General features: G+C 38.8%; 1 protein-coding gene and 1 long non-coding RNA gene across 2 annotated transcripts in view; one reads left to right on the top strand and one right to left on the bottom strand.

The window, feature by feature from the left end:
• Positions 1-8,916, bottom strand: part of Rat1 (5'-3' exoribonuclease 2 Rat1) — a 39,465-nt gene extending 30,549 nt beyond the window's left edge. Inside the window, exons 1-15 of the mRNA XM_046626217.2 lie at positions 8,729-8,916; positions 8,466-8,593; positions 8,104-8,215; positions 7,770-7,943; positions 7,495-7,657; positions 6,391-6,851; positions 6,062-6,268; positions 5,436-5,588; positions 5,161-5,321; positions 4,837-5,005; positions 3,882-3,971; positions 3,593-3,749; positions 3,274-3,502; positions 2,696-2,914; positions 1,495-1,571 (exon numbers count right to left, since the gene is read on the bottom strand). Of these exons, the coding sequence (XP_046482173.1) occupies positions 1,495-1,571; positions 2,696-2,914; positions 3,274-3,502; positions 3,593-3,749; positions 3,882-3,971; positions 4,837-5,005; positions 5,161-5,321; positions 5,436-5,588; positions 6,062-6,268; positions 6,391-6,851; positions 7,495-7,657; positions 7,770-7,943; positions 8,104-8,215; positions 8,466-8,593; positions 8,729-8,803 (2,575 nt within the window). The 5' untranslated portion in view covers positions 8,804-8,916. The remainder of the gene's footprint in view (positions 1-1,494; positions 1,572-2,695; positions 2,915-3,273; positions 3,503-3,592; positions 3,750-3,881; positions 3,972-4,836; positions 5,006-5,160; positions 5,322-5,435; positions 5,589-6,061; positions 6,269-6,390; positions 6,852-7,494; positions 7,658-7,769; positions 7,944-8,103; positions 8,216-8,465; positions 8,594-8,728) is intronic.
• Positions 8,917-14,130: 5,214 nt separating this feature from the next.
• On the top strand, positions 14,131-16,145 carry LOC124218886 (uncharacterized). The gene is made up of 4 exons (XR_006883222.2): positions 14,131-14,251; positions 15,030-15,266; positions 15,459-15,608; positions 15,753-16,145. It is a non-coding gene; the product is annotated as an uncharacterized lncRNA (long non-coding RNA).
• The last annotated feature ends 8,691 nt before the right edge of the window (positions 16,146-24,836 follow it).

Raw genomic sequence — 24,836 nt, 5'->3', positions numbered from 1 at the left:
ATTTTTTTTTTCTTCAGTTTTTCTCAGCCCTGAATACAATACCGACTCCCCTGCAAATATGCATATAATCTAACCGGTATATAACGCGACGCGTATCGTAAGTCAGAAGGGCACGCGTGCGTTTTAATTCAAGTTTTGTAATCCTTATGGGAGTGACGACGAACGACTGACTGCAGAGAGGAAAGTGTAGGGGAGAACGGTTATCGGGCGTCGGTGGAACCCCATTAAAACCACCCCACAATTTTATCATGTGTATACACGCGCACGTATAAGTGTATACATATACGCACATGTGCAAACATACGTGCGTCTACGCCACGCGTTTATTTAGCAAGTCCCCGACCATTCATTTTTAAGTTACTGCTGCAAGTTAATCAATAAGTTCAATCGTGCGTCCAGCCTTTTGACTTTAGCCACTCACAACAATCAAACCTGACGACGGCTCGTTAACGACTAATCAAACCGTGCCGTGTGTTATACATATGCATACTAACATGTATACTAGACTGCCTCAAATTAAAACTTTATTTTTCTTCGATCTCCCACTTTATGAAATCATAGTTTTTAACATAATATTCATTTTATTTTAATATTCTGTATTCGCCATTTAATTAACACATAAGAAATCCAATTCTGGCGGTTGGAAGGAGATAATAATTGTTCTATATAACGGACGGAACTCTGTATGGCAGCATTTGACAACTTATATGTTTTGTTACACACATCGATAGAAATATCACTTTCTTACTAGTTGCTAGGAAATTATAAGAAGACGAGGAATAATTACAGGGTGGCCACTAAATTTAATTAAAAAAATTCCCCAACATTTTATTGTTTCCCTGCAAACCGGAATCACGATTTTTACCTGACTTCTTGCACTCTGAAATATCGGGTTTCGCAACGCTCTCTATCTCTACTTTTAAAAACGTTGGGGTCGAATAGTTCATTGACAAAAAACAGAAGATAATGTGTACTGGTAAATATGATGAGATTGAGGTTAGCAACGTTAGTCTAACGATGGATTAACAAAAAAATTACTACTGTGCAGCTTAGAATGACTGATTTGAATCTGTAAAAATTTGATCAATAAACCGCTTTGTTTATACGCTTTGCTGAATCTTAGACAGTTCCAAAATTGCGAAATAACGATTTTTCCTAAACATAAAATGCATTGTTACATCAAAGTTAGGAACTTCATTCTGACTAAATATGAAGTTTAGATCTTTGGCATACACATTCACATTGTTATTAATATTATCATTGTCGTCTTTATAAATTAAACATTGATATTCCAGCAAGAGCGAAACGTGAAATAAAAATATAAAAAACATTCAACGAGTATTAAAAATTATGTACAGCTAGTACATCTACATCTATGTGGTACAATTCCCTGACTGATACACAAAATTCTTTGACATTACCCGATTTTCCAAATTTTCAGAAAAGCGGCCACCCTGCTGAGTTTAGAAATAAATTAATCTGTATCAAACTCACCACGATTTTGATGGTATCCAACCTGCGGAGGGGGAACATAAGCGTATTGTCCAGGACCATTGTTGCTTCTGTGATGCCTGCATGAAAGACAAAAAGATTTTTACTCGGGAAAGTTATTGAGGTAGTATCAATGGTTTACGTCATACTGGCGCACAAAAATATAAAAGGCACAGAAATTTAAGAGATGTAAGTAATGCATAGGCAAAATTGTACGCGGAAATTTCGCACATGAAAAATACAACACATGCCTTTTTTGCATACAGAAGTTATCGAAATAACTATATTTCTCACGTGTCGTTTACCTACAAAATTGAAATTCGCAAATGTCATATGATATTTCATCTGTATCTGAGAATTGTAACATTTTTCCTTGATGTTTAAAGATTTTCGGAGTTTGTCACAATCCGAGGGGCAATTCACTTGGAAATCAAATCAATGATTTCAATCCACTAACATTGATTTCGCGAGATTTCTATGACTTCCACCTGAGTACCTTTATTCATATTCATCGGCTTCTTGTCTTTTGAAAGGAAATTCAAGTTTTTTACATTCCTTTGACTTACAATTTGATTTCGTTGATTGAATGAATACCTTGTCACAATAGGTATCATAGATAATATGGACAGAATTGTGACACAGCACTCTTCTTTGTCTGGTTATCTACTATCAGTGACATATAAAAATTCCCCCAAAATTTTCCATTTTCCTAACAAAACCTACTGAACAAACTCAATTTTTGTTAATCCAAATTCAATGAATTATGTAACGCAATATCTTTATTGTAAATTGAAATAGTCAACCTGTCTCGAATTTCATTCAATTTTTCTCAATCTGAATTACTCAACATTCCAATGAACATTCGTTATTCTTATTTAAAGAAGATACATCACAATATATATATTTGCGTGAGAGAAAATCATACCCAGACTTCGGTTCTATTCAGTAATATGTGTTGAACAGTGTAAATTGGTTTTAGTACTGCGTTCTTGGCAAAATTTTCATTTATGTACATACTTTTAGTTGCTTATTCGCTTTCTACGCACGTATTACATATTGACTAGAATAATTTCCTCAGTGGTAGAAGAAATCAGGAAATTCCAGGAACTGTTCACAGATTCTCTGAAATTTCCCTGATTTTTCTAGACAAAAAAGAATAAAGAATTTTTTTTGATAAAACAAAACTGAAAGACAAGCTACTGACCCTAGCATTCGATGACCTGCATCTCCAAGAGTAGCCCTCTGCGTTGAAGGTGTGAATCCAATTTGTGGACGCCATTGATTTCCACCACCACCACCACTTGCTCGATTCATCTGTTCAAAGTCCTGAGGTTTCAAAACTTTAGGAGGCTCTTTGGCACCTTTGAGTTTCTTTGCTGGGAATATGAAATCCTTCTGATACTTCGGATCTCGAAATCTCACGCTGAAAATTTATAAACATTAAGTATAAAAATAACTCAGACCAAATATGATACTGGTCAACAAATTAAAATGTTTTCTTGTGCCTGAGTTACGAACGGTATTCTTTTTATGTTTACGTGTAGAGAGACAAAAAAGGTATACATACTTTGCTTGAACTTTCAATTGCAACCACAACATAGACTTTACGCTGATTACAGAAAAGTAATTCGGTCTATAATTGTAAGTTAAAAAAAAAAAAGAAAAAGAAAAAGAAAAGAAATTGAGACTTTCAACTGTTAACTTAAGGTAGCTGATTGTGTATAAATCTGTCAAAAATAAACCTGTTTGATAGTGATAAACTTTTATCTCGAATTCTCTCACCAGTAAACTCGATTGTCTCGTACTGGTAATCCTCCGATCGGGGAATTTAACGTAGCACCATCTCCAATGCAATCCTCTGCCAGTAAAACTGTTCCGCGCATGCCATCGACGCATATGTCAGTTTCCACATCAGAGTCTACTTTATTTTTATACAGTCCAGTTATAAAATCGTAGCTCTTATTGTCGAGGCTGACATACAATCGATCGTCACCTCTGACGTTACGTTTTTCTAATGAAAAAACAAATTACAGGGAGTCAATTATCAACAATTACAAACAGTGTAATAATTTAAATAACTCAGCATATCGGCGTGGCTCACTTTCTGCTTCGCTAAGACACGAATAGTAAGGCTCAAGAGCTTTGAACAATCTCTTTTCGTCGACAAATGGCAATAGAGCAACTCCTTGCCAGGCAAATTTCTTTCCATTCAAGTCGATTTTAAAATCTTCAGGATAAAAATCTATGATTGGAGATTTCTGTAAACAAAAATTCAACCTTCATTGTGCGCTCGCTCATATTATATAACGTTATAGATTTTCAATTTATTCAGAACTGAACTCTTTTTCACATGATGGAGAATGGTTCTGCCAAATTTATTCTAAACTCACCGGATCGCTCATCAATTTTGCCCATGGGGGAGGAACATGGGAGCTACTCGCAGCAGGAAAAACACCCATCAATTGTTCCAGTGGTCGAAACTGTGAGAGGTGAATAAAAAATTTTTGATATACAATTTTATCTAGAATATTTAAGTACGTTTATTATTCGTTGGGAAATGATAAAGCGCTCGAATGTTAGTTTAAAGGTTTTTTAGGGTTCGCAAGTTATGAGTGTAGAAAATTTTATTCTGTACATAAATTTTTTTTAACAGAAATCAATAAAAAAAAATGGTGTTTTAAAACAAAACATCCTAGTATATGTTTCTTGATTGTACTGATAAAACAATTCAAGTATAAAACGTAAAACGTACGGAAAAATATTTGACGCTTCCAGATCTTTTAGTACACAGATAAAGAAGTAACCTTGATCTTTTAATACTTCCACCCAACTATGAATGGCATACAACAGAACCGATGAAAATGCTGTGATAACAATCTAGAGAAAGCCAATATGTGTTGTACAGTACGTATAGAAATCTATTTTTATCCACTAAAACTTGTTTTCGTTAATGTTTGTGAAAATTAAACAAATTGATTCATTCAAATAAATTACATCAACACAATATTGAGTGTGTATTCATAAAGTTGTAACTCATTTTGTAAGCAGCAAGTTTTTCATGATTTGAGTGATTAAAATCAAGAATGTGTAACTTCAGCCAATTTGACATCCCGAAGGTTTCACAAGATTCTGTCTAGATGCGTTATAAAGTTATAAGCAAGAATTGTCTACGAAATTGTACGTAACACGTTCCATTCAGGATCGTAAAAGCAGATTTGCAATTTAAGCAGAGCTTATTCCTTGTTATACAAAATAAAACGGTGACTAACATTTGACGAAAAGTTAAGGAAAACCATTTTGACTCGCTACTTTCACAAATCGTTGAATTTGTTAAAAAATACTCACTGGAACTGTGTCCTTTTCAAATTCTGTCGACAGTCCACCTATGTTGATGAAGTCACTGGCAAATGGAGCGTAATGGTAAGGAAAATACCATTTCCAAGATGCACAACCTTGGTAATAATAGCGAAGTACCCAACAAAGGCCACGTACGTATTGGAGTGCGACATTATTCCTAAGAAAAAAAAAAAAAAACATGTATCAAAGTTTACTTTACATTTGAAATTGTTGAATATAGTTAATGAAATAGTATCTGCATAAAGTTTTTGATCAAAAACACAAAAATTATCACTAATACTGATCGTGAAGTCCAACAATAAATAATTTTACCTGAAAGCCAGATTATCTTTGGAAACGTCGAATTTGGACTCATAGTATCGATCTTTGAATCCATCTTCCCATAGTCTTACTTCGTCGTGAGCTTGATCGTCGTCAGCTTCCTCCGTTGTTACATTGTCGGTCTTTCGCTTCTGACCTCTGTTGCCCGATCCCTACGTTTGTTCATATTAATCACACATGAAGAACTCTGGTTCAGTTACATTTCTGAGACATGAGAAATAACTTTTAACATGGTTTAAATTGATTCGGGAAAAGAATAGGCTCACCTCTGGCAGAAGCATACTCTCTAAAGCATTGGTGGCGTTCGTTCCTTTCAACGCTCTCTCTGTAGCGCTCGTGTTGTAATTTCTACCCTGCATTCGCATTTGGAATGCTTCATGGCGAGCGTTTTGTACGGGCTGCGTCGCTTGACCCAAGGGCTGAAATTAAATGAATTAAATATGAACAGAAAAAAAGTTACACGTTTAAATGTGGTTAAAAAATCGGTAACTCGGGTGATTTTTGTATTATTCAAAAGTTCGACGCTTCTTTTATGTAGGCATTTTTAATAAAGACTTTGAATCGACAAATTAAAGAAGAAAGAGACGACTTGCTTGTGAAAAAAATATGAAAGTCTAACGGAATACTTATGTAAATTTGGCTAGGAAGGAAAAAAAGATGTATCTGAAAATCGTAGCCGATTTTAAGGTGAATATAATCCTTTCTAGAAAAGAAATGTCTTCAGTTGAAAGTGCAAGCTGAATGTTTTCCAGACAAATTACCGCTTCAATCCTGATAATCGTTCAACGAAATTGCGCAACCAATTCAATGGGTAAATGCCGACATCCGAATTAAAAATTTTAAACTGATGCATTTATTTCGCCTAGTTTGCAAAATTTTCATCCAAACTTACAGTTGGAGCAAATTGTCCAGCAGGAACCCAATTGGGTTTGTAATTGCTGATAGCCTCCAGCCTTTTTTTCTTGTTTTTCTCTCGTTGTTTGAAAGACAATTCATTTTGTTGTCGTTTTTTAAAAATCTCATCTTCAACGTTTCCAAGATCAGACATTATCATTTGAACTCTGTCAAGATTCACATCACCGCTGTCGGTCAGAAAGCCCTAAAACAAATTCCAAATATTTCGATAGGTTTTCAGCCAGTTATATAGTTTCAATCAATCATTGATTGAATAATGCACAACGTATCCAACGACTTGCACGTCAAATGATTTGTTAAACTCACCCCTGTTTTGTACACAGTCTTCTTGTATAAATTGACTAATCTATCTATGGCACCTTCTCTGATTTCAAGCGACGGAAGATGCGGCAGAAAATCATTTCCTACAAAGAAGCACATGAAGACCCAATCGTCAATCGCACGTTCAAAATCGTACTTAAAAGGCAAATTAGGCATTTGTAACTCTCGTTCCAAATACTCTCGAAGTACGTTTAATCTGACGAATATAAATTGGCACTCGGATCCAAACATATTCTCTTCCTCCTTCGCGATTGGCTCCGAGCCTGTGCAATCTTTCATTTCATGACCCAATTGACCACAAATATCGCATGGTCTTGGCTTATTCGGTTTAAACTCTTCTCTGATAATCGTGAAGTTCGGTTCATGTGTCGCCAATCCCAACATTATCAAGTCCGCGTCTGCTCCGCACAAAACGTGCTGCGTATTTGGATCGTGATCTGGTTGGCCTGGGAAATTGTTTAATTGAAAGGTATAATAAGCATATAATAGATAGAAAGATAATTGCTAGCCTCGATTAATCGGTACATTCAGAAAATGATTTCTCGAAAAAGTTGATTAATCGATAAATGATATCGCTTTTCCGATTAATTGTAACCATTGATTAATTGAATAATGACACAGCCATAATTAATATTTTATTTCATTAGACACAAATTGACGTTTTCAAGTCCAATTTGATTCTGCAAACACAAAGGTGGTCATTAAACCCGCCAAGTAATGAACCAGTCCAAAGAACTGTACTCACGTTTATAAAATAACTGAGAGAAATTAGTTCAATTTATTGGGGAAATATGATCATCGTGAATCTCAAAAATGATCATTACGTATATTGTAAACTTAACTTCTTCGAAGTTACCATATTGTTCCGAGTATAAGCGGACCTGCAATTGTGAGAAATATTTCAGGGTGTTTTTCTGAATTACCCGCGCATAAAATGGGATCACTTATAAGAAGAGAATGATTTTGGCTCAGCTTATATTTGGAACAATACGTTAATTCTGCAGTTCAAAAACAATTATTCCTGTTTAATTGTTTCGTTAGACACCAATTTCATATGTGGCAATAAAAATTACTTCAAAATGCACTTACTCCGTTGCTTCCGGATGTAGTCCATAATTTTATGTTCTCCTTCTCCAGGAACATTTGCGTCACTAAGAATAACCTTGATGCCACGCCATCCAGGATCATTGTTTAATCGTTCGTGAATGTAGTAATGTAGACAAGCAGATAATCTCGCCATGAAAGGTGTACCCTAATCAATTTTTCATGTACAGTTTTGGAATATTTTGCAATCTGTGTTGAAGAACTGTTCGAACAATCAAGCTTAACATCGTAAATTTTATTACAGTTAGTTTGTTACTCACAGGCGTAATACAATTACTGTCAAAGTGGTCCCCCTTGGGTTTCTCGGGAGGTAAAAACGCACCCTTAAGAGCTAGTTCTGAGCGTATCCTACTTATTTCAGTAATTTTTTCAGTTGTTTCTTTAGACGCTCGGAATCGCCTGGACCTCTGCTGATTCATTTTTGCTCTCGGTGCCTGTAAATGCAAAGGTACAGAATAGAAATTTGAACATTAAGATGTTGAATGTAAGCTTTAATCGCGCTTTGAAAAATATTGAGCAATTACCATCAACTGTTATATCAGTTCAGATCTGAAGTAAAAATATTGAGAAATGAATATCTAACGCTGAACTTACAACACCGTCAATCGCCATGTATAGTAATTTCCTTGGTCGTACAATAGCAAATAATCTATCTATGCATTCGAAAATAGCGTCCATCATTTCGTCTTCATTTTTTGGAGCTGGCCTGATAAAAAGTCAATTGATTATTAAAATCTTACAAGGCTATCACTGTGAGTTCTAAGAAAAATTGTCCTTGTGGGTAAATTATACAAAACAGTTTCGTCAAACTGTATAAGGTAACATGTGAAAATGCATCGTTATACTGACGTCGCACACTTTACTCTCATAATATATCAAGTTTTCAGCAAAGTATTAATTCTTATAGGCATCACGCGGAGTCAAAAACGAATCAGTAGTATAAAAAGGATACTAACTTATCCTCAGGATGCGTGCATGGATGAATAATACCATTCATATCAAGATATAAATTGTCAAATTCTATCCCGTTGGGGTTAGGATCGGCGGAATTGACGGGTACACGGACCCCGTTTGTTGTGGTTGCCTGAAATAATTTAAAATACAGTAAAGTTGGATGAAGTAGCGATCCATATAATGCTTGAAGAATATTTCATGTAGTCCTTTCGAATTCGAAAGTATAAGCCATAAAACGAATCCAAATACGTGGTTTTTTATTCACCTTTTGCTCGATGCATTCCACTATAACTGACGGATATTTTCGAGTGAGCCAACGAAAGAATGCCGGTACACCCATAACTGAATTTGTTTTTAATTTTCCTTTAATACAACTATTACTTCGCACCTATCAATTTGTATAGTATTTACGATTAATTTTATGTGATCTACAGATGGTCGGTAGCCATCTTGTAAATTGTAACAAAAAAAAAACTAAATTAACCACCGTAAAATTAACATAGTGAATCAACACACCTCTGAAAAGTAAGACTACTGGACTAGTTTTACAGTGGCGCTAATTTTTACGGTGAACCTTAGAAACTCACTCACAGCCGATTACGAAAATAAACCATACGAATAAAAATCCAAGAGCATTGTTACTTTCGACCATCCCGCTACGATCTCTTTACAGATATTATAAGTATATACTTATGGTTGTTACCACCACCCACCTTCAATACAATAATCTTGTGAATGAATCATAAGATAATGCTAAATAATGTCTAACTATTCAGATCTAACTGTACATTACTCATTGTGAAACAGATTTAAGTAAAAGTCACGAGATCTTCCTACAGAATTTTGACATGCCTATATTGTACTCCGTACTAATTCAAGAGTATTTGTAAATATTATTATAATTAATTGTGAAACCTTAAAGACACCTCCGGGCGGATTTTCACAGGCAGCAAAACACTGCCGCAGTACTTACCTGCCGAGTTTTTGACCAGTGGGAATTCCGATAAAGCCGAGAAGCGCTAACTGGTGCACGGTGCATGCGTATTATTTATTTTATTGGCATTCCTATTGGTCAAGAATCTGGCAGCAAGATATTGCGCGTTGACTGAAGAACATAAAAACTGATACCCCTGGGTACATTTTTGTGATCAGTTTTCGGTGGGCAAGTAGGCCCAACTACCTCCGAGCACCTCCAATCACCGTCAACCACCACCGACCACCTCCGACCACCTTCATCCGACTTGTCCACCTCGTCCCCCTCCATCTCCTCATCATTCTTCGCCTCATCCTCAACCTCCTCGGCATCCTCAACGTTCTCGTCCTCCTCGACCACCTCTGATCACCTCCTACTACCTCCAACACCTCCGATTATCTCCATCCACCTCCTACCACCTCCTGCCACCACGTACCATATCCTATCGCCGCCAACCACCTCCTACCACCTCCTACTATTTCCAAACACCTCCAACCACCCCCTAACACCTCCTACCATCTCCTACCATTTCCGAACAGCTCCTACCACCTCCTACCATCTCAAATCACCGTCTGCCACCCCCTACCACCGCTAACCACCTTTGTCCTCTTCATCCTCCTCATCCACCTTGTCGCTCTCCTCCCCTCCAACCCCCCCGCGTCTTCCACGGCTTCCTCGTCCTCCTCGACCTCCTCCAAACACCTCCTACGTTGACTGTAGAATAAAAAGAAAGTTGCCCTAATGGGCTTTGGTGTGACAACCGAACATAATCGTGCACTTGCACTCCCTGATTGTGAGATATTCCAACGGTACAGTAAGGAACTTATTGCAGAACACCAGAGAGTTACCGATTTCCCCATGATGCTGGCTGAATTCACCTTCCGAGTAACACAGTCTTCGCAATGGTAAGCCGAAGTCAGTACTCTTAGCCTGTGTGTACTTACCGTCTTGTCGGCGACACAAGAAATTGATAATGAGAATAAATTTCTTCCAAAATTCGCAGCAGAACAGTAATTTAATTGAAGTATAGGTACCCGAGAGAAGAATGTATACATACTCGTACATCATAATTAATAGTAGATCAGATGTAGTAATGATGCAGAGATCAAATGGTATATATGTATATTCGGTCCATGTACGATATTAATATATATGATCCATTTACGATTAACACGTGATGCATACTACAAATTTTATAATTTTCCAGGAGACAAACTAGATTATCTACAATAATATGAAAATGGAAGAACTATTAATCTCGAAATGGGATTCTATTCGACACGCGCTCGATGTATTCCATAACATTATTATTCATAAGTATTCCAATAACTTTTCATATGCACTCTCGATCTTGAATTTTCGTAGGCATAGAATCTAAACGCTGTTTTAGCTAGTAGTAAGTGAAATACTTCACGTTGGGTAGAGAAGCAGAATTTTTTTTCGAAAATTGTATGGAAAAAAATTCAGAGTAATTGTAATACATCACGGATGCGCTAATTTTGATCAAGATGAAACGGATGCTCCGTATATGAGACAGTATTAAACGCAGTGACCTGATTTAAAGACCTAAAAAGATGGTTGTCGGCGATTCTTTGTTTCGTTTTTTTTTGATAGGGAGAGAAAGAACGAAGCTTCTTAAAACTTCGAGTGTATTTAACACACATTTGAAAGGTACGAGTAAAAATTTTTATCATCCAAGTGTCGCAGAACGGCAGCGTTATTAGCTGACCCGTTAACTGAAGAATATATCTTTAGTCACAGGCTGACCATCGAAGGGCCAAGCCGCTTGAGTCTGGAGTCGGCAGGAAAGATAAAGTGCGTATTTCTTGTCTGAAATGTGAAAACTAAAGTCATGATACATCATATCATATCATCGTACATCATACGTGATACATCATCATGCATCATACATCATGCATAGTATTAAAGTTTGATACCAAAGTTTGGATGTCGGATGTTCGGCTGTTCGGGAAGTGACGTTACCCAAAATTTTTTTTCTCTCGGCGTCATCGATCTATGGTAATCAGCTGGCCAAATTCCTCAGTCTGGAAACAACCGCGCAGTAGAGCGGACGGATGAGAATCGCGCTCCGCAGATTTCGTGTACCGGATTCTCTTCCTCCTGGATCCTGCGCTCCGGGTTCACTTCCTGGTGCAACTCGAGTTCCAAGACAAGCGCTCCGTAGTTTCTGCGCTCTATGTCCGCTACCTGGTGAAACTCGACTTCCAGGACAGGCGCTCCGTAATTTCTGCGCTCCAGGTCCGCTACCTGGTGAAACTCGAATTCAGAGACAAGCGCTCCGTAGTTTCTGCGCTCTATGTCCGCTACCTGGTGAAACTCGACTTCCAGGACAGGCGCTCCGTAATTTCTGCGCTCCAGGTCCGCTACCTGGTGAAACTCGAATTCAGAGACAAGCGCTCCGTAGTTTCTGCGCTCTATGTCCGCTACCTGGTGAAACTCGACTTCCAGGACAGGCGCTCCGTAATTTCTGCGCTCCAGGTCCGCTACCTGGTGAAACTCGAATTCAGAGACAAGCGCTCCGTAGTTTCTGCGCTCTATGTCCGCTACCTGATGAAACTCGACTTCCAGGACAGGCGCTCCGTAATTTCTGCGCTCCAGGTCCGCTACCTGGTGAAACTCGACTTCAGAGATAAGCGCTCCGTAGTTTCTGCGCTCTATGTCCGCTACCTGGTGAAACTCGACTTCAGGGACAAGCGCTCCGTAGTTCTGGCTGTCCAAGTCCTTGACCTGATGACTTTTGACCTTCCGGACAAATGTTCAAGTTTACAAGTTTGATTATTGAAAACGTCATGTTTTCTACTATCATCGGATAGGAAAAAAAACCGAACGACCAGGATTAACAAATTGCAATTGGTGAGTGGTTGGCATTGTATACATAGGAATATATGACAATAACGTCGTTCAATTAGAGCTAGAATTGCTGTGCGTAGTGTTTCAAATCTGTCAGCACTTAGCTGATTGTTCTGTGGTATTTTTTGACGAAATTTATTGTCATAAAATCACAATACGTTATACTTACATGCATGTGTAAACGTGATTTGTAGCATTATATAGAAAAAATCTTACTGATAGATTCGGTTTGCGTCAGATACACAAAGGCAGTGTTCATTCTGTATACTATGAAGCAAATACCAGAATTTTTTGGGGACTCATCGTGCCCCAGTCTCCTCTACAACTATGTCTTCCCTACAAAAACCAGTTACACTAGGCATCCGGCCCCGAGCGAGCTTTAACAAGAGAGTGTTTTAAAACTAGTTATTTTTGATTCGCGCATCATTCTATTATCGATGTACCGAAATAACCCAAAAAACCGTGATATAATATGAATTGTCGAGCTTGAACGTAAAAAGTAACGATTTTACCAAGAAAATTCTGAACGAAAATGAATGTGATTTAATGGATCTTTATGAGTTTTGTAGTTCATTGTTGATAAAAATATATGTCAATTCAAAGTGATTTTAGCTTTTACATTTCAGACACAAATTACGCACTCCGTCTTTCCTGTCAATTCGGGATTCCAGCGGCGAGGCGCTTCATTGGCCTGCTAATAACTTCGCCATTTTGCGACAATTGATGATAAGTAAATTTTTCTTGTACTCTCCAAATGTGAGTTGGAATACACTCGAAATTATAAAAAGCTTCGTTAGTTATCTCCCATAGAGAAAAAATAACCGACAACCAACGTTTCCCTGAAAAATTGTCGTATTTGATTGATTTAAAAAATAATAATATTTGTACTTTGCCCCATCTTTCATATGGCAGCATTTTAAAAACCCGGTTTCCACTTTGAACCGGCATGAGAAATATTTTTTCTCCATTATCTGATTTTAGTATACACCTTTCTTCGGTGTTACTTAAATATTTAGCTGCATAATAATTGATTGCTTTCAGTTTTTAACCATTTGTATGCGGTAATAGTACAGAACAAAGAATTATAATCAACTATTTTCCTGTGAACCATTAACAAAAAGCTATGTTACTATTTGTGCACGGTCAGTATAACATTTTTACAACATTTGATGGCGATTCTAATTATATTTTATCCACATTTTTTTCAACTTGTTACATTTACTATGAATCATTTCGATTCATTTTTCGCACAAGCCCAAATTCAGTAGCTCTCAATGCGGTCGTAAAATTTCGATAATTTTTTATAATTTTCTTATAATCTTCTTGGTCAAATCTGTCAATGGAAAAATTACATTATTCCTTACACAATATTCTTGATGTGTTCTGATACTTAAAATATTTATTAGTAATCGAGATATGACCCGAGGTGGTTAACGGTGGTCGTTGGAGATGGTTGGCGGTGGTCGGAGGTGGTAACGGGTGGTTGCGGGTGATCGAGGAGAACGAGTATTTGTGCACGGTGAATAAAAAACTTCTATAACATTTAATGGCAATTGTCATTATATTTTATCTAAAATTTTTTAATCTTGTCACGTTTAAAATTATTCATTTCAATTAATTTGTCGCGCATGCCCAAATTCAGTGGCTATCAATGCGCTAGTAAAAGTTCTATAATTTTTCATAATCTTCTTGTTAAAATGTGTCAATACAAATATTATAATAATCCTGACACAATATTTTTCATGCGTTCTAATACTTAAAATATTCATTAGTATTTAAGGTATGACACGAGGTGGTTAGCGGTGGTCGTTGGAGGTGGTTGGCGGCGATGGTTGGTGGTCGGAGGAGGAGGAGAAGGCGGAGGAAACGAACGAGGAGGACAAAGACGAAAAGGAGGATTAGGTGGACGAGGAGGACGGAGGTGGTCGGAGGTAGTAGAGGGTGGTAAGTGGTGGAGTAGGAGTAGGGTTGGGAGAAGATGTAGAAGTAGAAGAAGGAGTAGGAGTAGAAATAAGAATAGGAGTAGGAGTAGGAGTAGAAGTTCTTACCCTACCCTAACCTATCCTACCCTACCGTACCCTACCGCCTATCCTACCTCACCCTACCCTACCCTACCCCACCCTACCCTACCCTACCCCACCCTACCCTACCCTACCCTACCCTACCCTACCCTACCCTACCCTACCCTTCCCGCCCCTACCCTCCTCCTATACTCCTACTTCTAGTTCATTCTTACTGCTACTTCTACTACGATCTTACTCCAACTCCTGATCCTACTCCTATTCCTACTCTTTCACTTGAACCTACTCCTGATCCTTCTTCTATTCCTACTCCTACTCATGATCCCACTCCTATTCCTACTTCTAATTCTGAATATTAATGTTATTGAACATATAGACTGCGTGTCGAATTAAATCCCATATCGAAACGAACAATTTTTTTATTGACATATTATAGCCGATTATCGTAGATAATCTAGTATGTTTCCTAGAAAATTATAAAATTTATAGTATGCATCACGTATTATTCATAATTAAATCATATATATCAATGTCGTACATGGAGCGCATATACATTTGTACTTTTTGGTCTCTGGATCATTATTACATCGGATCTATTTTTATTCATGATCTATGGTATACATTCTTCTCTCGGGTACCTATACTTTAATTTAATCTCTGTTTTGCTACGAATTTTGAATGATATTTATTCTCATTATTAGGTTCTTGTATCGCCGACCAGTCAGTGAGTACACTCAGGCCAAGTACTGGCTTGGGCTTACCATTGCGAAGACTGTGTTACTCAGAAGGTGAATGCAGCCAGCATCATGTTGAAATCGGAAACTCTCTGATGTTCTGCAATAAGTTCTCAACTCTACCGTTGGAACATCTCACGGAGCAATTTTTTGTTGTCACATCAAAGCCATGAAGGCAACTGTCTTTATATTCTTCATCCAATCGTAAGGCTAACCCCTTTGTATTTTTGGTGAAAATTTTCATGATTTTGAAAATTGCCGGAATAAATTCTTTCATGCACTATTCCGACGTAATTTTGCGAGAGAAATCGATTGGGCGCAGTCCCAATACGCTGCCAATAGTGCATCTGAAGTGACAGCCAAAAAACGAGATCCTGAGTTTTCGAAATTTTTCAGCAGGTGCTTTTTCGCTCGCCGTTTCTCTCCTGTTGGTCCTAGGCTCGTTTCGCTGCGTTTTGTAAGTTCTTGAGGGTCCAATCAGTCAGGAGAGGGTCATTTACATCGAATCGGAGACCAACAACTTTTGGCTACAAAATCGAAGAAAAAGTAAGGCTAACATGACGCCCTAACAAGGCTGGCTTACAATTAGCGACCGACGATTGTACCTCCTCCTGATTGTAGTGTTCAATATCTTGCGCACGGGGCAACCCGCATACTTGTCCGCATTATTCTCGCTTCGTGCACTTGCAGCTTCCACCTCCACGTTGCGAGATCCAGGTGAACTTGTGCTGCCCCTTCCGCATTCTGAGGCTTTTCGTCACTCCCTGACGGTCAGAGGCGCTCGACACTGGAACTCTCTACCTACCGAAGTCAGGTCTGTCTCGATGCTTGCTGTTTGTAAACGCGATCTCTATCAGCATCTCTTCCGGACGGAAGAGACCCGCTCTTGATGGCGACTCGTTATCTAGTCTTCTCCACTTCATTTTTCGCACGTTTCTTCGTTGCTGCTTTCTTAGCTTTATTCTGCTTTCTTGTCGTTTCTTTTCTTTTTCGCTTTTTTTTTCTGACATTGTCTTCGCCGTCTTTCTCTGTTCTATTCTCTGTTCTAATTTTTTATCCTTAGATCTTAAATAGTAATATAGAACTGGGCTAAGGTTTGGAAATTAAGACTTTGTTTATTTTTTATTTTAAAATAATGTTTTCCAATATTGTCATGGAAAAGATGAAAATTAAACCATTCAACCATTAAACCCCTTTGTATTTTTGTCGCAAATTTTCGCGATTTTGAAAAGTGCTGAAATAAATTCTTTAACGCACTATTCCGACGTAATTTTGCGAGAGAAATCGATTGGGCGTAGTCCCGATACGCTGCGATCAACGCATCAAAAGTTACAGCCAAAAAACGAAAACCTGTGATTTCGACATTTTTCAGCAGGTGCTTTTTCCTTGGTGATTTCTATCCTGTTGATCCCACGCTGTTTTCGCTACGTTTTCTGAGTTCCTCGGGGTCCCATTGGTCAGAAAAGGGTCGTACAAATCGAATCGGAGACTAAAAGTTTTTCGCCCTAAAAAAACAGCAAGGCTTACCCCTTTGTATTTTCGGCGACAATTTTCGCGATTTGGAAAAGCGCTGAAATAAATTCTTTCACCTACTACTCCGACGTAATTTTGCGAGAGAAATTGATTGGGCGCAGTCGCAATACGCTGCGATCAACGCATCAAAAGTTACAGCCAAAAAACGAAAACCCGTGATTTCGACATTTTTCGGCAGGTGCTTTTTCCTTCGGGATTTCTATCCTGTTGATCCCACGCTGTTTTCGCTGCGTTTTCTGAGTTCCTGGGGGTCCAATTGGTCAGAAAAGGGTCATACAAATCGAATCGGAGACTAAAAGTTTTTCGCCCAAAAAAACAGCAAATACAAACAGCCCTTTGTATTTTTGTCGAAAATTTTCGCGATTTCGAAAAGTGCTGAAATAAATTCGTTCACGCACTATTCCGACGTGATTTTGCGAGAGAAATTGATTGGGCGCAGTCCCGATACGCTGCGATCAACGCATCAAAAGTTACAGCCAAAAAACGAAAACCTGTGATTTCGACATTTTTCAGCAGGTGCTTTTTCCTTCGGGATTTCTATCCTGTTGATCCCACGCTGTTTTCGCTGCGTTTTCTGAGTTCCTCGGGGTCCAATCGGTCAGAAAAGGGTCATACAAATCGAATCGGAGACTAAAAGTTTTCCGCCCAAAAAAAACAGCAAGGCTTACCCCTTTGTATTTTTGGCGAAAATTTTCGCGATTATGAAAAGCGCTGAAATGAATTCTTTCACGCACTATTCCGACGTAATTTTTCGAGAGAAATCGATTGGGCGCAGTCACAATACGCTGCGATCAACGCATCAAAAGTTACAGCCAAAAAACGAAAACCCGTGATTTCGACATTTTTCAGCAGGTGCTTTTTCCTTCGTGATTTCTATCCTGTTGATCCCACGCTGTTTTCGCTGCGTTTTCTGAGTTCCTCGGGGTCCAATCGGTCAGAAAAGGGTCATACAAATCGAATCGGAGACTAAAAGTTTTCCGCCCAAAAAAAACAGCAAGGCTTACCCCTTTGCATTTTTGGCGAAAATTTTCGCGATTATGAAAAGCGCTGAAATGAATTCTTTCACGCACTATTCCGACGTAATTTTTCGAGAGAAATCGATTGGGCGCAGTCACAATACGCTGCGATCAACGCATCAAAAGTTACAGCCAAAAAACGAAAACCCGTGATTTCGACATTTTTCAGCAGGTGCTTTTTCCTTCGTGATTTCTATCCTGTTGATCCCACGCTGTTTTCGCTGCGTTTTCTGAGTTCCTCGGAGTCCAATCGGTCAGAAAAGGGTCATACAAATCGAATCGGAGACTAAAAGTTTTTCGCCCAAAAAAACAGCAAGGCTTTGTATTTTTGTCGAAAATTTTCGCGATTTTGCAAAGTGCTGAAATAAATTCTTCAACGCACTATTCCGACGTAATTTTTCGAGAGAAATCGATTGGGCGCAGTCACAATACGCTGCGATCAACGCATCAAAAGTTACAGCCAAAAAACGAAAACCCGTGATTTCGACATTTTTCAGCAGGTGCTTTTTCCTTCGTGATTTCTATCCTGTTGATCCCACGCTGTTTTCGCTGCGTTTTCTGAGTTCCTGGGGGTCCAATTGGTCAGAAAATGGTCATACAAATCGAATCGGAGACTAAAAGTTTTTCGCCCAAAAAAACAGCAATGCTTTGTATTTTTGTCGAAAATTTTCGCGATTTTGAAAAGTGCTGAAATGAATTCTTTAACGCACTATTCCGACGTAATTTTGCGAGAGAAATCGATTGGGCATAGTCCCGATACGCTGCGATCAACGCATCAAAAGTTACAGCCAAAAAACGAAAACCTGTGATTTCGACATTTTTCAGCAGGTGCTTTTTCCTTCGTGATTTCTATCCTGTTGATCCCACGCTGTTTTCGCTGCGTTTTCTGAGTTCCTCGGGGTCCCATTGGTCAGAAAAGGGTCGTACAAATCGAATCGGAGACTAAAAGTTTTTCGCCCAAAAAAACAGCAAGGCATATCCCTTTGTATTTTTGTCGAAAATTTTCGCGATTTGGGAAAGCGCCGAAATAAATTCTTTCACCCACTACTACGACGTAATTTTTCGAGAGAAATCGATTGGGCGCAGTCCCAATACGCTGCGATCAACGCATCAAAAGTTACAGCCAAAAAACAAAAACCTATGATTTCGACATTTTTCAGCAGGTGCTTTTTCCTTCGTGATTTCTATCCTGTTGATCCCACGCTGTTTTCGCTGCGTTTTCTGAGTTCCTCGGGGTCCCATTGGTCAGAAAAGGGTCGTACAAATCGAATCGGAGACTAAAGGCTGACGCCGACTAGACCGCGGCGGACGGCGGCGGACGGCGGCGAAATTTTCGCTCATACAGTTATCCATATAGGTGTTCACACTAGACGGCGGCGGACCGCGGCGGACCGCGGCGGACCGCGGCAATTTTTCGCGAGTTCCAGGTTGGGAATATTTCGGCGGTGCGCCGCGCATCGCCGCGCATCGCCGTCGTCTAGTGTGAACACCCGACCGATGCCGAAATTCATCCCAAGTATAAAAATAGGGAAACCTGCGTTACTTTGATGTAAATGGTTATGGTTTACAAGGATTCTTTTCATTCTCTCCGCTGTTCTTGCGACAAATAAAAGTATTCATTTTTACATCTTAAATAAATCCTACGGATATTAAATAAATGTTACGCAAGTAATTACTTCATTTTTAAAGAAATTTAAGGAAATGTGAGTTTTAGAACAACAAGTTATGATCAACGTATTATTTTATGTAAAAAATTTATTTTTTTCTCATTGTTCGGGTATGATGCTGATTTCATGAAGACTGTTTTTTATTTTGCGTATTAATTTTTATGCATAAGAAATGAGAGAGTATATTTTGAGCTAAAATTTATTTCATTTTTACTATACATATATTATATGTATAATAGGGTGTTTCAAAATAAAAAAATTTACGATTTTCCAACGAGCCACACCCGAAATAGTTTAGGTAGAAACAAAAATTCCGGCGAAAGATGAGCATTGTCGGTTGATTTTTAATCCTTTTTTCCTTTTTATCGAATTTATGATGGACAATTGTTAGTAATTTTTTTTCGTGTTAAACACTTCTTCATCTGAGCTATCCATAATGAGTAATCAAGAAGTAGTGGCAAATATGCATGATTATTTATTGTGTGCCCATGACGACTGAGACAAATCGTGGTCATCAGATAATTGATAAATATCTCTTTTTCGTAGAAACAGTATCGGCGGGTGGTCACGCGACTATAGTGGGCGCATCTCACGATAACTGCGCCGCGGTCCGCCGCGGTGCAGTGGGCGTCAGCCTTAACTTTTGAAATGTCCTACCATTTCCGAACACCTCCAACCATCCTATTCACCTATATTACTAGATTAGCTATTATATGAAAAGAGAAGAATTATTCACTTCGAAATGGGATTCTATTCGACGCGCGCTCGATGTATTCCACAACATTAGTATTCATAATTATTTCAACAACTTTTCATTTGCTCTCTCGATCTTGAATTTTCGTAGGCATATAACCAAAACGCTGTTCTAGCTAGTCGAGAGTGAAGTATCTACGTTGGGTAGAGAAGCAAAATTGTTTTTCGAAAAGTATTCGGATGGAAAAAAATTCAGAGTAACTGTAATACATCACGGATGCGCTAATTTTGAACGAGATGAAATGGATGCTTCGTATATGAGATAGTATTTAACGCTGCGTAGTGATTTAAAGACCTAAAAAGGTGATAGGAAGAGAAAGAACGAAGCTTCTTAACACTTCGAGTGTATTTTAACACACATTTGAAAGATACGAGCAAAATTTTTCATCATCCAAGTGTCGCAGAACGGCAGCGTTATCGGCTGACCCGTTAAGTAAAGGATATATCTTCAGTCAACGGCTGACCATCGAAGGGCCTGGCCGCTTGAGTCTAGAATCGGCAGGACAGATAAAGTGTGTATTTCTTGTATGAAATGTGAACACTAGAATCATTATACATCATATCATATCATCATACATCATACATCGTACATCGTACATCATACATCATACATCATACATCATACATCATACATCATCATACCTAGTATTACAGTTCGAAACCAAAGTTTGAATTTTCGGATGTTCGGAAAGTGACGTCACCAATCTAAAATCGGCTAGCCGAGTTCCTCAGTCTGGTAACAACCGCGCAGTAGAGCGGACGGTTGAGAGTCGCGCTCCGCAAACTTCGAGTACCGGGTTCTCAACCTCCCGGATCCCGCGCTTCGGGTCCGCTACGTATTTCGAGTACCGCGTTCTCAACCTCCCGGATCCCGCGCTTCGGGTCCGCTACGCGGTGAAACTCGACTTCCAGGATAAGCGCTCCGTGGTTCCTGGTTCATGTTTACAATGAATTATTTCAATTCGTTTTTCGCGCAAGCTGAAATTCAGTAGCTGTCAGTCCGCTAATAAAATTTCTCGACTTCCAGGGTAAGCGCTCCGTGGTTCCTGGTTCATGTTTACAATAAATTATTTCAATTCGTTTTTCGCGCAAGCTGAAATTCAGTAGCTGTCAGTCCACTAATAAAATTTCTCGACTTCCAGGATAAGCGCTCCGTGGTTCCTGGTTCATGTTTACAATAAATTATTTCAATTCGTTTTTCGCGCAACCTCAAATTCGGTAGCTGTCAGTCCGCTAATAAAATTTCTCGACTTCCAGGATAAGCGCTCCGTGGTTCCTGGTTCATGTTTACAATAAATTATTTCAATTCGTTTTTCGCGCAACCCCAAATTCGGTAGCTGTCAGTCCGCTAATAAAATTTCTCGACTTCCAGGATAAGCGCTACGTGGTTCCTGGTTCATGTTTACTATAAATTATTTCAATTCGTTTTTCGCGCAAGCTGAAATTCAGTAGCTGTCAGTCCGCTAATAAAATTTCTCGACTTCCAGGATAAGCGCTCCGTGGTTCCTGGTTCATGTTTACAATAAATTATTTCAATTCGTTTTTCGCGCAACCTCAAATTCAGTAGCTGTCAGTCCGCTAATAAAATTTCTCGACTTCCAGGATAAGCGCTCCGTGGTTCCTGGTTCATGTTTACAATAAATTATTTCAATTCGTTTTTCGCGCAACCTCAAATTCAGTAGCTGTCAGTCCGCTAATAAAATTTCTCGACTTCCAGGATAAGCGCTCCGTGGTTCCTGGTTCATGTTTACAATAAATTATTTCAATTCGTTTTTCGCGCAAGCCGAAATTCAGTAGCTGTCAATCCGCTAATAAATTTTCTCGACTTCCAGGATAAGCGCTCCGTGGTTCCTGGTTCATGTTTACAATAAATTATTTCAATTCGTTTTTCGCGCAACCTCAAATTCGGTAGCTGTCAGTCCGCTAATAAAATTTCTCGACTTCCAGGATAAGCGCTCCGTGGTTCCTGGTTCATGTTTACAATAAATTATTTCAATTCGTTTTTCGCGCAAGCCGAAATTCAGTAGCTGTCAGTACGCTAATAAAATTTCTACAACTTTATAATCTTCTCATAATCTTTTTGGTAAAATATGTCGATAAAAAAATTATATTAAACCTTACACATTATCTTTAATTTGTTCTCATGCTGAAAATGTTTATTAGTATTCGAGGTATAACTCGAGGTGGTTGGCGGTGGTCGTTGGGGGTGGTTAGGGGTGGTTGCGGGTAATCAAGGTGATTCCGGAGGAGGGAGACGAGGATTTGTGCTCGGTGAGTTTAACGTTATTATAATATTCGATGGCAATTGTAATTATATTTCATCTAATCTTTTTCAAACTCGTCATCTTCACAATAAATTATTTCAATTCATTCTTCGCGCAAGCACAAATTCAGTAGCTATAAATGCGGTAGTTAAATTTATTCTACTATCAATTAATTAATTAATTATATTAATTTTTACACAATATTTTTGATGTGTTCTTATACTGAAAATCTTTATTATTATGGCAGGTATACCCGTGGTGGATATCGGTGGTTGTTGTAGGTGATTGGCGGTGGTTGAAGGTGTTCGGAGTTGGACGAGGAGGAGGACGAGGAGGACGAGGATTTGTGCTCGGTGAGTAAAACACTTTTATAATATATCATGGCAATTGTCATTATATTTTATCTGAAATTTTCCAAACTTCTCATGTTTACATTGAATTATTTCAATTCATTTTTCGCGCAAGCACACATTCAGTAGCTATGAATAAGCTTATACAATTTATTCTATTATTAATTAATTAATTAATATTCTTATAATATTTAACGGCAATTGTAATTATATTTCATCTGAAATATTACAAACTTGTCACGTTTACAATAAATTATTCTAATACATTTCTCGTGCAAGCACATATTCAGTAGCTATGATTAATCTTATACAATTTATTATATTATTAATTAATTGATTAATTATATTAATCCTTATACAATATTTTTGATGTGTTCTCATACTGAAAATATTCATTACTATTCCAGGTATAACCCGAGGTGGTTGGCGGTGGTTGGAGGTGGTCGGAGGTGGACGAGGAGGAGGACGAGGAGGAGGCGGGGTGGGTCGTGGGAGAGGACCTCTCCTCTCCTCAGAGGAGGGGAGGGTGAGGGGCAGGGAAGTGGGAGAGGTGGGCGGGGAGGGGGAAGGGACGGGAAGGGAAGGGAAGGGGAGGGGCGGGGAGGGTGGCGGGGCGGGGGGAGGAAGGGCGGGAGGGAGGTAGGGGGGGAGGGAGGGAGGGCGCGGGGGGGGGGGGGGGTGTACTGCTCTATTGACTCTAATGGGCTCGCATCGATATCCGTTCTCCACTCTCTCCCTCCAACCCGCCCTCCCGCCCTCCCTCCCCCCGCCCCGCCACCCTCCCCGCCCCTCCCCTTCCCTTCCCTTCCCATCCCTTCCCCCTCCCCGCCCACCTCTCCCACTACCCTGCCCCTCCCCCTACCCTCCTCTGAGGAGAGGAGAGGTCCTCTCCCACGACCCACCCCGCCTCCTCCTCGTCCACCTCGTCCTCCTCCTCGTCCAGCTCGTCCTCCTCCTCGTCCACCTCGTCCTCCTCCTCGTCCAGCTCGTCCTCCTCCTCGTCCACCTCCGACCACCTCGGGTGATACCTGGAATAGTAATGAATATTTTTAGTATAGGAACACATCAAAAATATTGTGTAAGGATTAATGTAATTAATCAATTAATTAATAATATAATAAATTGTACAAGATTATTCATAGCTACTGAATATGTGCTTGCACGAAAAATGAATTGAAATAATTTATTGTAAGCGTGACAAGTTTGTAATATTTCAGATGAAATATAATTACAATTGCCATCAAATATTATGAAAGTGTTTTACTCACCCAGCACAAATCCTCGCCCTCCTCGTCCTCCTCCTCGTCCACCTCCGACCACCTTCAACCACCTTAGGTTATACCTTGAATAGTAATAAATATTTTCAGTATAAGAACACATCGAAAATTTTGTGTAAGGATTAATATAATTGAGTTATTGATTAAATAATTATTTAATAATATAATAAATTGTATAAGATTATTCATAGCTACTAAATATGTGCTTGCACGAAAAATGAATTGAAATAATTTATTGTAAACGTGACAAGTTTGTAATATTCCAGATGAAATATAATTACAATTGCCATTAAATATTATAGGAATATTAAACAATTAATTAATAATATAATAAATTGTATAAGCTTATTCATAGCTACTGAATTTGTGCTTGCGCAAAAAATGAATTGAAATAATTCGATGTAAACATGAGAAGTTTGAAAAATTTCAGATAAAATATAATGACAATTGCCATGAAATATTATAAAAGTGTTTTACTCACCGAGCACAAATCCTCGTTCCCCTCCTCCTCAATCACCGAGATTACCCGCAACCACCCCTAACTACCTCCAACGAAAACCGCCAACCACCTCGAGTTATACCTCGAATACTAATAAATATTTTCAGCGTGAGAACAAATCAAAAATAATGTGTAAGGTTTGATATAATTTTTTTATCGACATATTTTACCAAAAAGATTATGAGAAGATTGTAAAGTTAAAGAAATTTTATTAGCGCACCGACAGCTACTGAATTTGGGCGTGCGCGAAAAACGAATTGAAATAATTTATTGTAAACATGAACCAGGAATCACGGAGCGGTTATCCTGGAAGTCGAGAAATTTTATTAGCGCACCGACAGCTACTGAATTTCAGCTTGCGCGAAAAACGAATTGAAATAATTTATTGTAAACATGAACCATGAACCACGGAGCG

This window comes from Neodiprion pinetum, chromosome 5 (assembly GCF_021155775.2).
Source record: "Neodiprion pinetum isolate iyNeoPine1 chromosome 5, iyNeoPine1.2, whole genome shotgun sequence".
In the NCBI taxonomy this organism is placed as follows: Eukaryota; Metazoa; Arthropoda; class Insecta; order Hymenoptera; family Diprionidae; genus Neodiprion; species Neodiprion pinetum.
This window is presented reverse-complemented; position numbering and strand designations above follow the sequence as displayed.